This window comes from Gavialis gangeticus, unplaced genomic scaffold (assembly GCF_001723915.1).
Source record: "Gavialis gangeticus isolate Ggan-Ray unplaced genomic scaffold, GavGan_comp1, whole genome shotgun sequence".
Taxonomy (NCBI): Eukaryota; Metazoa; Chordata; order Crocodylia; family Gavialidae; genus Gavialis; species Gavialis gangeticus.
Window position 1 is genome coordinate 66,213,191 of NW_017728995.1, and position 13,322 is coordinate 66,226,512.

General features: G+C 42.3%; 1 protein-coding gene across 10 annotated transcripts in view; it reads left to right on the top strand.

Moving 5' to 3' along the window:
* The first annotated feature begins 4,350 nt into the window (after positions 1-4,350).
* The window catches only part of ARMC8 (armadillo repeat containing 8), a 115,699-nt gene continuing 106,727 nt past the window's right edge, over positions 4,351-13,322 (top strand). For 4 of the 10 annotated variants that reach the window (XM_019503782.1, XM_019503783.1, XM_019503784.1 and 1 more), the window contains exon 1: positions 4,351-4,432. Coding sequence is in view for 6 of the 10 variants with exons in the window: in XM_019503772.1 (XP_019359317.1) it covers positions 5,906-6,006 (101 nt within the window). In the remaining 4 variants the exon portion in view is untranslated. Of the gene's footprint in view, positions 4,433-5,860; positions 6,007-13,322 lie in introns of all 10 variants that reach the window. The other 6 variants (XM_019503772.1, XM_019503774.1, XM_019503773.1 and 3 more) reach the window with 4 other exon arrangements.

Genomic DNA, 13,322 nt, shown 5'->3' on the forward strand with positions numbered 1-13,322 from the left:
GTCGAGCCGGGCCAGGCCGGGCCGGGCTGACAGCGCCCGCCGCTACCGGCCCGCCACATCGGTCGCTCTGCGCTCCGCTCCCCGCCCTGCCCTCGCCGCTCTGCGCTCCACCCGCCGCCCTGCCTGCTGCCCCATCTGCTGCTCCCGCCCCACCTGCTGCTCTGCTCTGCACTCGCCCCCTGTCTGCTGCTGAACTGCCTGCCTGCATTACTGGCTGCTCTGTAACGTGCTACCCGCTGCGTCTGCTCCCTGCCCTGTGCTCCCCACCCCATGTGCCTCTCTGCTTTACACTTGCCGCCCCACCTGCTGCTGTGCTTTCCTCTGACCTGGATCTGCTGTGGACCACATGCAGAAGTGTCTTGTGTCCCTTGAGGCAGCCATGCCCCAAGTTGGCCACTCCTGGTTTAGTGGATATTGTGTTTCAATGTTAAATGTAAGAGCCAAAGTAGAGTTTGTATCCTGGTACCATTTCTGCCTCATCATTGGCCATCCCTCGATTCAAGGACGATCTCTGTCATGGCTCACTGATGGGTCCTTAGGTGATTTAAGAGTCTGATCCTTGAGCCGCAGATCTGTCAGTTTTTGCATTGAATAGTTAAAAGGCTGAGAGGCATTTGGATGTTACCATGGGGTTTTTCCCATTCTCTTGTCTACATCAGGTTTAATTTTGGATTTCCCCTCTCATTTGAAGTGAGAGCTGTAGTATTACTTTCTCTTTCAGAAGGAAGCTCCTCTTGCCTTGTTCTACCTGCATTTGTGTTGATCCTTGAAGAGGAGTTGGGTCTGCACTTTCTGGAGGCCTGTATTTTTGCTAGGTAGAGCTGGGCAAATAAAAGACTACTCAGTTTGGTGGTTGAAGAAGAGGAGTGTTCTCAAATTGAAGCAGAACTTTGTTTTGGCATGAGCAAAACACATGTTCTGTTCCATTTGCAGGCTCTTTAGCTGCTTTGTGCCCCTTTTAAATCATAGGTCACTTCACATATAACAAAATGCCTTTCAAAGCAAACCGCTCTTCTGAAAATGTTTTGACGTTAGAAAAAATCTTCCTTGTTGTGGCTGAAGTAAGTGGATTCAGTGGGATTTTGCAAATAGTTTGGGTTATTTTAAAGCTCTATTTTCTGGCATATTTTTACTGTTCACTGAAAACATTTTGCCAGCCTCTTGCCTTTGTTTGTAAAAACTGCTGTACAGGGATTGTAGAGCACAATCAGCTTGGCAATAGAAGCTCTTTGCTCTTGTAAGTCTTCTGGGTCTTCTCAGGTGGCCTAGTTGCTGTGCTTTGTAGTGCAGGGAGGAGGCACATGCACTACAGTTGCCCTTTGATCTTTTGGCGGGGTATATTGCTTTTAAGTGGGTACTGAAAGGGATGCTTTCATCCTTTGCCTCTGGGACACGCATTCATTTACTGACTGCAGTTGTGTCCCATGTTTGTAAATGCTAGCTTGCCAGCCTCAAATGCTGTCTTGCAGTAACTGTATCTTTACCTAAAAGCTGCTTTATAAGAGTTATGTCCTGCCCACTTGGCATGAAATGGTCTAGAGGCCAGTTGCCACTTTTTTACAATAAATAATCTTAGTCTGTTGTTTTGGTTTGCTTTTCCTTACTAGGTAAGAAGACATGAGTATGAAATTTGCCTTGTACCCTGGACCAGGTCCAGACCATGGGGCTCATTGTAGGCTGTGTCCAGCCTGGGGTATGCAGTGGTAGCAGCTTTGGCTGTGTCTTTAGGTACAGGGAGATAGCCCCATGCCCCCTGCCAGAGCAGCTCAGCTCTGGTTTCTGCTGCCTGGCCTGTGCTGGAGCTGAAGCTGCAGCCATGGTACTTGTCCTGTGATGTAGCAGCAACAGCTACAGTTCTGGCATGGGCAAAGGGGTGATGGTGAGGCTGCTGGCAGAAGTTAGGACTGCAGCAGCAATGACAGGAGAAGTAGCAAGGACTGTATTGGTCTTTGCTCGCCCTTCTGCTGCCAATCCCCATGTCCATCAGGACCCAAGGACCCTCGGTACCAGCTGGGGTGCATGGCATGCTGCAGAAATCTGCCAGTATCCTGATATCCCTGCTTTACCTGAACTTTAATGCTGGTCAGCAGGCTAGAAAGCAGCAGATTCTAGGTTTGGAAGCTTAATGAAGGTCTGGACCTAAAATCTGTCTGGGTCCAGCCTCACCATGCATTTCTGGTCAGGTGACAAGCTGTGCTGAGACTATCCTTCTCCCTTGGGCCAGATAACCAAAGTGACATAGTAAGCAGAAGCCATTCTTGAAGGAAATGTAGATTTAGATGCTCCAGGTGGTTCATGTTCTTCCCCATGGTGCCAGACTGGTCTGGAGGAGGGTGGTACCACAGCAGAAATTCAGCTGGATAAAGAGGTGAAGGTTTAGTTCAAGGTTACCTGCCATTCCAAAAACAAGGCAGAGCTCCACAAATCATCTTCATTCTTCTTTCAAGGAAATTCATCAAGGAAGAGGGTAAAAGCTTAATAAAGAAAGAAAAGGCTCAGTTGACAGACCTTAACATCTTTTATAAGGCTGCAGGCCAAATTTTCCAGATCCGATGCCCCGAGCTAGCTGCTTGCATACGGCTTTAGGAAATCCCTTAATATGTGACCTTTTTTTTTTTTTTTTTTTCAGGAGGGCTGAATACAAACAAATCCCAATAGGTCAGGGAGACCTGCAGATGCCTGGTACTTTTGAAAATCACGCAACGTTTAGTGTAGTGTATTAATTTCTCAGAAAAAGTATTGGAGAAGAGTTTGATAAGATGCAAGACATGCCTTTTATGAATGTAGGCATGTATGTTCTGTTGCTGAGAACAAAGTTAACTTTTGTATTGTGCTGAGATCTGTGAGGGATGTGGAGTGTACTGTGTTACTGTCCCTGTTGCAGTTATGTGGGATGACTCTGTAGGAGACAGAGCCTCAGTGCAATTTGAATAGGTGATGCAGGGGGGTAAGGTGTATTAGGGAGAGAACTTTTAATGGCACTTTTCCTTGCTGTGGAGGGGTTACGTGGGTGTGTATTCTGCTTCAACAACCTGAGCTGTTTTAAATGCACTTTTTGTAATGTCTGGAAATGCATGATAAATTGCAGTGCACCAGAAATTAACCAAGAGCTAATGTTGTGCAAGTGTTTCCTTTTGATACAGCTACTAAACTGTGTTTAAACTGCCAGTTAAGGAAGTGCTGACATCCAGACCAAACTCGGCCCATACGCCTTGCCCACAGACATTAGAACTCTCAAATGCCCATGCATGTGCCCTTAGCACAGTAGTTCTCAATCTTTTTAGACTTGACACCCCTCCAAAACTTTTTAGAAGTTAGGGGCACACCTTTTTAACAAAAAAACAAATATGAATGGTTATATTATCATATATATAAAACATTAATATTCAGCTCTATGGGGCCAAAAGAGGCAGAGTCTGGGGACACCTGGCCAGCAGGGACAAAGTGCTGGACTGCACACAGAACATGTGAGGGGGAGCAGGGGTCTGGTACAAGGCACACAAGACCTGGGAGGGGCCATGGCAGGTCAAACTGTGCCATATGCTTCCTGGAAACCCAGATGGAGAAGAGGCAGGAGCATGTGCTCTTGTTGCAGCCCTTCCTGGTCTGATTCAGTGTGGTGTCTCCCATAAACAGAGGCCCATGGAGCAGATAGAACTGCCCCATGTTCTCTGCAAACTGAGATGTGGCTGCAGCAGAAAGGCATGCTTGCTTGCATTACCTCACGCAGGAAAAGGTGCTACTTCTATTGCAGCCCTGCCCAGTTTGGCTCCTCCTGAAAATGGAGGCATGCAGGGCACAGCATCACCCCGCCATGGAGATCAATGCTGCTACTACTAGGTAGAAGTGCCCCATGCACCTCTGTTTTCCTTCAGCATGTTTGAGTTGAGCTGGAAAGGGTTGCCGCAGAAGTGTCGTGCCTGCCAGAATAATGAAATGCAAGCAGATGTGCCTTGCTGCTGCTGCTGCTTAGTTTGGCTCCAGTGTGGCACTCGAAAACAGAGCTGTTTGGAGCAGTTTCACCCTATGGTGGTGGCAGTGCCAGGGTTGCGGCACCCCTGGCAGGTTCTCTTCTGGCAGCACCCTGATTGAGAACCATGGCTTTATCACTTCCTCTGTCTGGATATATACACTGTATAATCCCTTTTCCAAAATCACCCTCAAATTTAATATTCTAATTTGGATGGTTTCTGGTAATAAATATTGCGTATTTGAGTGTGATCGTTTAGTTCTGTCATTACCTTTTTTTGGTAGGTTTTGTATACTCTTCTGTCTCCATGAGGTATTCCTGTTTGGGATCTGTAGTTAAAGAATTGATGTAGATTCATGAAATGTCTTTTGTCTTTCCTCTGCAGGAAGTCACGGCTAGCAGTCGCCACTATGTTGACAGATTATTTGACCCTGATCCCCAGAAAGTCCTGCAAGGTGTCATGTAAGTCATATGAGCTTGAGGAGTTATCACTAGTAGGCTAGGTTTTCTTGACTCTGAGTTATTTTGCACTTCAAGGGAAAGAAGGAGGTGGTTCGTATTTTTCTAGAGAAATATAGGAAATATTTGGAAAATATTACATGGATTGAATACAAAGGTGACAAGCCTAGTTTAATGCATTTTCTTTTTGTGGTCCATATTTTTGGTAGCCCAGCCACATAACCTTCAAGAACAGGGTTAAACATTATGTGAGCACTTAAAAGACTTTTTCATAAATTTATTGTAGGCACATGCTCCCTGTCTTCTGTGTCTCATGGTACTTTTTTTCCTTATTCAGTCACCACAGTAGATGTTACCTTTCCCTCATAGTACATAAAGGAACAATTGCCGATACTGTACACCAAGAGACCCAAGAGATCCAAAGGTTTCTTTTGGCTTTCTCTTAAACTTAATCCAGGCAAAATCATTTTTTCTTTCTTTTATGCTAGCACCAGTAGTAAGGAGATGTCTTTGATTGAAAATTTCTAAGGAAAAATATGTTTTGAGGCTTTCAAGTCTGTAGGAAGATGGTGCTATGATTAGCTCACTAGCTCTCCCTACTTGGATCTACAAACTGCCTCTCTCCAATAGTAGTTAGCAACATGGCAGATAAAGTTCCAAGCTGCTCAGGAATTACTCTTCTTGTGGCAGAACCTGGCTTTTTCAAAATGGCTGGAGCTTTCTGACTCATTTCTTTTTGATGTTAGCCAAAGTTCCTGAAATATGTCAGAAGAGAGGCAGAAAATGTCTAAGGGGTGGGTCACTTTCCTACTAGTTGTGATCATTTGAGGAGTGTGTGGTCCCTGCCGTACCCCTTTCTCCCCATGTGCTAGAGCAGGGGTCAGCAGCCTATGGCCCAGGTGCCAGATCCAGCTTGCAGAGAGGTCCAACTTGGCATAGTGAGGTGTCAGGGAGCTGCATCAGGCTGTGCTGCCCCTATGCACTACAGAGTTTCACTTCACTGTAGACTATGAAGGACCTGAGCTTGCCGTTGCTGCTGAGGGGCTGTGAATCTGCCAGCCAGTCCCTGTGAGAGTGGATAGGGGTGGAGACTTCCAGCCCACAGCAAGGACTGGTCATAAGATCTGGCCCATGTTGGTAAAGGAAGGTTGCTGACCCTTGTCCCAGAGAGATTCTTGACTCTGACAGATGGCCTCTTGTTTTAGATTCACTAAATGGTCCTTGGAGCACTCTTGGGGTCACTGTGTTCTGCTGTAACTGAAGACGCATCTGACTCCCATCTGATGTCTCAAGTGCTTCTTTAAATAGCCTGTCCAATTGAGATAAAGGGTTCTAGTCCTGCAGTGTAATAGGGAACCAATAGGTTCCCTGCTTCTCTGTTTAGAAAAGTCAGACTCTAGTTTTCCTTTCCTTTCCCATATCTGCTTTCAGGGAAGGCTAAGGTCCATAACCACTGGTGGTCCTGTCCATAGCCCAATGATGGAGCTGGAAGAAAAGGTCCTATCACCTGGGTTTGGACTGTGGACCATATTTTTGACACCTGGCCTGCATCTTCAGCCAAGTACCCCTAGAGTGAGGTAGGTGAGCAGATGAATGGATGTGATTCATTCTCCTTTGAATAATATAGATCCTTGTACCCAGCTTCTGCTAATCCAAGGTCATTTTAGGATGAAAGACAGGAAGAAGGGCAAAAGTGCCTTATCTGACTTAAGAATTCCTGGAAAAGATATTGAGCTTGAAGTGGTCCCGTGGTTGGAAAAAGTCTGTATCAGCAGGGCATCTTGGAAGCTTTACTGAATTTGAACAAGTCTTTTAAGATCTTCCATCCCCAAGACATGGCCATTCTTTCTGTATTACGGCTGAAATTCAAAGAATTGTAGGAAATGAGGGTTGGAAGGGACTTTAGGAGAACGCATCTAGTTCAACCCCCTGCTCAAAGCAGGACCAACCACAACCAGATCATCCCAGCCAAGGCTTAAAACTTCCAAGGATGGAGATTCTACAACCTCTCTGGATACCTGTTCCAGTGCTTTACCTTCCTAGTGAGAGAGTTTTTCCTAATGTCTAACTTCAACTTCCATTGCTGCAACTTGAGACCATTGCTCCTTGTTTTGTCATTGCTGTAACTTGGGTCTTGATTTCAGTTGATGGAATTGTGGCTACCAAGGACTGCATTCTTATTAATTATTAGAATGTTTTGGATTTCTGTCCATTGCCTTTGAACAACTGTAATAGTCTGCAAACTCCTGGTTGTTGCAGCACTCCATCACCTGTTCTCTGCTTCACCTGGATATAAAGACATTGCAAAGGAGTCTAGAAAGATACTTGAAGAAATCCCTTAATTTGGAGTTTTAATTTTTCTTAATAATGTAACATTTTGGGTTATTCTGAAATCCCTCTTTTCTACAAGGCCAGGGTTACAATTTCTGGTAAAGGGTCCTGAGCCTTAGCCAGGTTCACTTGGGTGGGGTGAAACACATCTCTGAACATTATTTGGACCTGAAGATCATGGCCAACAAGTTCATATCCTCCTGTAATTTAAGATGAAACTTTTAAATACAGCTTCCAATAGTATCAGCTGCCAACTCTCTTCCCTTATCTTTTGTTTTTGCACTGGGAGGGCTAGAGAAGTTGGTGGCCTTTCTTCAAGGTAATTGGGTCCTTCTTTCATAGGAACTTTTTTTTTTTCCCTCCTCCCCCCCGAAGCACTTTTCCTTTTGGCTGCTGCTGTTTCAAATGAATATGGTTTTGAAGTAATTTTGGGACAAATGTCTTAAAGAATTCCAAAATTTCAATTCACATCCTTTCTATCATCTCTTCCTCTGCTCCATAAATATTCAGGGCGTGAAAGACTAGTACTTAATGTCTTATTGTTGGGGACCATGATTCAGGTTAAGAGCTTGAGTCTTAACTTTTTCTTATTTGTGATTTTGGCGTGTGTGCGCTTTTTTTTTAATGGTGGAAATGCATACTGCCTTGTGTTAGATCTGCCTCTGACAGTGTGCAAGGGCAACTTCAATATGGGATTTCTGGCTCTTTAACTTTAAAAGAGAACTAAATGTTGAGGGACAATCACCCTAAAAGAATCATACCACTAGCCTTTTCTGTAGTAAAGAATTTTAACTATTTGCAGATGAATCTATACTGCTGAATTAGCATGAACAGAAACTAGACAGGGTGGGCTCCCCACTCCAAACTGTAGGTAGTCCTCCTGCAAACAGTTCTGAGGACTTTCATGTGAACAAACAAGGTGTTTAAAATTATTGAAAGATTATAAAACTTGAGTTGCACGGTAAATTTCTCCAATGTTTCAACTTGGTAACGCAGCATTTTAGCAAGGGAATATAATAGTATCCTTACTCATTTCAAGCAACAACCTTCATTCTCATCCATTCTTTATGCTTCCCTAAAGCTGAGGGCAACCTTGTTTGCTAAGACAAGAGTAAATTTTTATTTCTCTCTTGTTTTAGGTGGGTTGCTTATCAAGGCCTGTTCTTAGAGGTATCTTGTCATACAACGGCGTTCTGGATCTTGTGAATCACAGGTTCACTACCAATTTCCACCAGTTGTGTGACTCTCTCAAAGGCTTGTTTTGCAAAGAAGGTTCTTCCAGATGAATGGATCTTGTAGAAACACTTCTGGAAACTGAAATGTCATCAGCCTACTTTTCAGCAACCACCAAGTGTTGGCCTTTCTGGCTTAACCATTTTTTTTTGTTATGGTAGACTAATATTTTGGTGACACTTGCCCTCTAGAACTTTTTCATTCAGTCACTGGAATTGCAAGAAATATCTCTTGGGTTAGTATTTCCTAAACTTTTGCAAGCCTTGTCCCCTTTTAGCAGGGCTGCAGGATGCTTGCTTCATTTTCCATGTGATGCTGAAGAGGAATTTATTTAAATTAGTCCTTTCTGTGCCTTTGTTCCCCAAAGGATGTCTTTAAGCTTTGAGAAATGTTAGTGTGGATTACAGAAAATACTTTCTATGCTTGCGTATGCTTTGAATATGAAGAATCAACAGTGTTGATATTTAAAGTATAACTGCTGGCACCTTGAGTTAAGATGCACTGAAATGAATGGAGCAGTTTGCATCTTGGAACTATAATTTCAGAAAGTCTGCAAACATCTCTTTGTATTGATTACAGTCAGTATTTGGAAGATGTTTAAACTGAGACCCCAGAGGTTGAGGCATAACTGAATCTCTCTCCTTCTCTAAGCTAGTCTTTTTGGATATAGGGTCATCTCAAATAAAATCGGTTTTCTTTATGGAGAACTTTCTGTCCTTTCATTGACAGAGAAAATTGTGTACTGCCTGCTGGCTTCTGCCGGGTTAGAAAATAGTAGGTACCCACAAGTAACAGGTAAAATTAGGTTTCTTTTCTCTATTTTTTGTTGATAAACTTCTCTCGGGGGGGGTCCCTAGTTAGGACAAATATTTCAGAGGGGAAATGAGGGAGGCAAAAACTGCGTTGAGAGTGATTAGGAGAGACTGAGGGTTAAATTAAAGTAGTGAAAGTTTCAGTATGCTGGGGGAGGAGAGAAGATATAGGGAGAAAAAGAGATGTAATATGGGAAGGAGAGGAAGAAAAAGTGAATGCATTATAAACAAAGCAGAAAATTCTGATCATACAAGAGGAAAAAATGATGCCAAGGTGGGAAGGAAAGGAACAGTATAAGAGTGCACAACAGCCTTCGTTTACAGTGTGGTGACTTGCGCTCTTGGAACGGAGAGAAAGCGTAGGTTCCCAAAGCTAAGTTATGTCTCTTTCATCTAGTCTAGAATGCATTGGGCACATGATGCCAATTAATGTTTGAAGACCTGTAGGTGATTCTTCTTAGTTCATGGAAGCTGCTGGGAGCCTTTGGGGACTGTTACTGAAGCTAATTATTAGATCTACCCTTGGGGATGGTAAGATACTACTTTCACTTCAAGAAACTGTCATGATTCCAAAGTTTTTCAAGTCAGTCTTTTTTTTTTTTTAAAGCTACCAGTTTTAAGTTATACAAATTAGTGTAAAAGATTACATGTTGTTGTTTTTTTTCTTCCTAGGAAGTCAATTCTCACTTTGGTACAGAACAAAATTGTATTTCTATCTTTCATGTTGGCAGCATAGGTTAATAGTCCTATTTACACATGTGCCTTGTTTTACTAAATTAGAGTTTGGAGACTTTTTTTTGGTATAGCTGTATTTTTTTTCAATTTTATTAGACTAAACACAAACTCCTACCATTAAGGTTTATACTAGTTGACAGCAGGATGAGACTTATCCTAAAAGGAAGTTGGAGGAATGATTCTGGGAGGGTCCCTGCTTTATCTGGGGAGGCACCTAGGCTGTTGGCACTTTCTTCCCCCTCCCTCCTCACAGCTGCTCTGGAATTTAGTTAAAAAATATCAAACAGCATTTTTGAATTATTTGCTTTTAAATGTGCTCAAAATATATCCAAACATCAAAAAACATTTTGTACTTTTTAATTAAATGGAAGTAGTAATATATGTAGTTGACAAATTGTGCTGATGACTTTGGTTACCATCTTTTTGCAGTGTTAAGAATTAGTAGGACTCATTCTGTCAAACTTTTTTCATAGATTAGAAAAGGAAAACCAAGCCTTTTCTGCTCTTTCTACTTTGTATCAGTTTGTCTACTTTGAGTGAACTAATACATTGAGCTGGATTAGCTGAATATAATGAAATGGAGGAAAGATTCTTTCGACACCTAGAGAAAAGGCTACTGCTATTGAAAGCTTGTTTAGCACTGCATCTGGTTTGTATGCCAGATGCTTAGCTAGCTACACTTTCCTCTCCACTTCCTAAAGTTGTGGAAGTACCCATTTACTTATTAAAATAATTTTAGTTGAAAAGAGAGAAAATGAAGAGAGAAGGTTGTGCCTTAATATTGGCTGTCATGATTTCAAGTTCAGTTTCACCTATGTTTGTTTTTTCCAAAAAGAAAAGTTCTGAAGTCATTTTTATGCATCATGGCTAAAGGCCAAACTTTGCTCCTAAAACCAACATAGTAAGTAGTATTTGATGTAAGAGCAATTTCTGCTGTGTACCAGGCAAAAGTGAAAGTATACTGTAGGTGATCCACAGGGAGTAGAACAAGCAGGCTCAGGCTCCTAGCTGCTGCACTCAGTTACTTACTATAAGGAAAGATCTTTTCCATCCTGCCCTTCAAAACCAAGGTGCATATCTTACTCCAGGGCATATCGTATGTGAAAAAATACAGTATTTTAAGACTCTGAACATCCCCTCTTGATGCACCAAGCATGTGACACTTCACAGAACCTTTAGGTGGCAGTCTTCCATCTCTAATCTGCTAACTTTGTCCCTTTTTTCTTGACCTTTGCCCCCACCATCTCCTCCTACTTCCATGAGGAGACCACTTTTCCAGAACAGAAGAAATTCCAGCTATTCTACTTATACTTCGTCAATAACCAGGCAGCAGGTTTGACAAATTAATTAAGCCTTGGACCAATTATTGTACATTTTCTTGTTCTCTCTTAACTACTTTTTCCTTTGTAAACTTGATCTAGAAATACCATAAGACTGGTGGGTTTTAAATTGCCAGTGGATATTCTCTGGTCCTGGTTCTTGCCAACCATGCAACTTTTGTTCTTATCCATCTTTGAGGAACATAATCAAAAAGGCATGCATGTGAGATGAGATGTGTACTCCCTTTTGCAACTGAGAGCAGTGGAAGATATTTCCACAAGTTTAGGGGCAGGGGCTTCTACTATTACTTTCCCATCCCAAGAAAGAAGGCAATATCCCATGCGTTAAATCTCAACAAGTTTGTTTTTTTGTCTCGTACAAACTTTTGAGTACAGGCAGCTTGCCCTTTTGGCGTTTTTGTGACAGTGTTTTAGGTGCCTAGTGGTAGCATCAGTCTGTTTGAGAAGGCTTCAGTGGGAGCCCCTGTACAGCCTATCTAGATGATTAGCTGGTGATGAATATTTCCACACAAAGTGACCAGTCCATAAAGGCTATTCTCACCTCCTTTTACATCATGAGCCTCTCAACAAGCCATGCAAAACTTATTGTGATGCCAGCGTGGATTACGGAAGTCACAAAGCAAAGACTTTTTTTCCTCCACTGGAAAGCTTTGAAATGATTAGGGCTAAAGTTCAGAAGTCTTTTGTTTATGTTCTTAGCCCTCTAAACTACCAGAATATGGTAGTTTGTCTATTTGTTGGCTGCTTACCAAACTTCACCTCTGCCCTTTTCATGTAGTTGCTGAGATCAGTCTACCAACCAAATGTGAATGCAACCAGGTGACCGGTTCTTAAACGTTTCTATTTTTTCTTGAATGGATAGACCAACATCACATCAGGAAAAGAATTGACACTTCCTCGCCTCTTTCCACCAAGGTCTTGGTGATGGATTCTTTTAAACATAGGGAAACTCATCTGAACCCATCTGCAGGACTGCTAACCCCATAAAATGTGTTAGAACTTAGTGTTCTTTTCTTGTAAAGCTTTCAGCCACTCTATGAAAGGATTCACAAGTCAAATCCTAACAGACATGACTGTGACTGCTGCCATGTATTATGTTAGCAGGTATGCTGTAGCAAGACCTCCCTTTCAGCACTTGGCTGCTGGTGATGCCTGTGGTCATATATCTTTCAGGCATTTAGAACAGTCAGGCAGATTATCAGGACAAAGCAAGTGCCTTCTGGCTTTTTCCCTGGAAGGTGCAAGTCAAGGGTTCTTACTAGATGCCTCCTACTTCTCTGTCCAAGGACTGGTGTATGCCTCCCATTTGATTCCCTTGACACCTAGGAAGTGAAACAGTGTTGGAGTAGAGGAGGGGGAAGGGAGAGTGAAAAATGCAAATCTTGATTTGACTTAAGTTGTTGAACAGGGAAACCCTGAAATCAGTTTATGAGATCATATAGCTCTGGATTATGTTGTAAATCTAAGTTTTTAAGAACTGCACTATAGGAAAAAGTGGGGTTTTCCTTTTTTGTTTTGTTTTTAGTTTCTAAACCCTATTTTAAAAATCTTTTCCATTGTCATGGAGAAGTTTCCAGTTAGTTAGATACCCAATTTTAATCCACCAAAGTGTGTCCATTTTAGAGTTATTTCTGGCTTAGAAAACCATGTCCTGTTCTCTCCCCACCTCCCAGTCCTGCAGAATGTGCAGACAGCTGTTTGGGAAACATTTCAGTTGTTAACTAGAGCAGTTGGAACAGCTGTAAGTCTGTGAAAATAGAACATCATAATAGCAGTCTAGATAAAATCCAAAATAGGACAGCGAATTGATTTGAAGCAACTGAAGGTAAAGTTTTATGTATAATCACTGAAAGGTTAGCTTTGTAAAATGCATAAGCTATGTTAGAGTCCACATGTCTACTGCTTTTTCCTTTTAGTTGGAGGTTGAATGGTCGAAGATGCTTCCCCCCCCGCCCTGTACTGCAGAGTTGAAGATTTTAATGAAATCTGTGTACAATATGGAGAAAATTTTGTTCTTTTTAGCTTTCTGAAATTGAAGACGGGCTGTTTAGTTTTCTCTCTTAAACTTACTGAGATTCATGGATGATCACAGCAAAGTTACGAAAATCGAAGAGGATGCTCTTTAGTACGCAGTAGTAACTTGCTGAGCCATACAAGCCTGGAACCTAAACATTTTAATGGGAGCTTGGCTGGGATGCAGAACCACTTGCTTTGGACAGTACTGCCTCTGGCTCCCATTACCATAATATGAATGCTTAACATGAAACCTAGGCAGACAAGGTTCTTTGGGTGAATCTGGTATCTTTTATTAGACCAGCTTAAATAGTTGGAAAACAATTATTAAGCAAACTTTTGGGTTCAAAAACCCTTAGTCAGGCTAAGGAAGCTTCAACAGTTGGTGTGTGCTCTTCCTGGATGGAATGAAAAGTAAAGAAGCCAGAG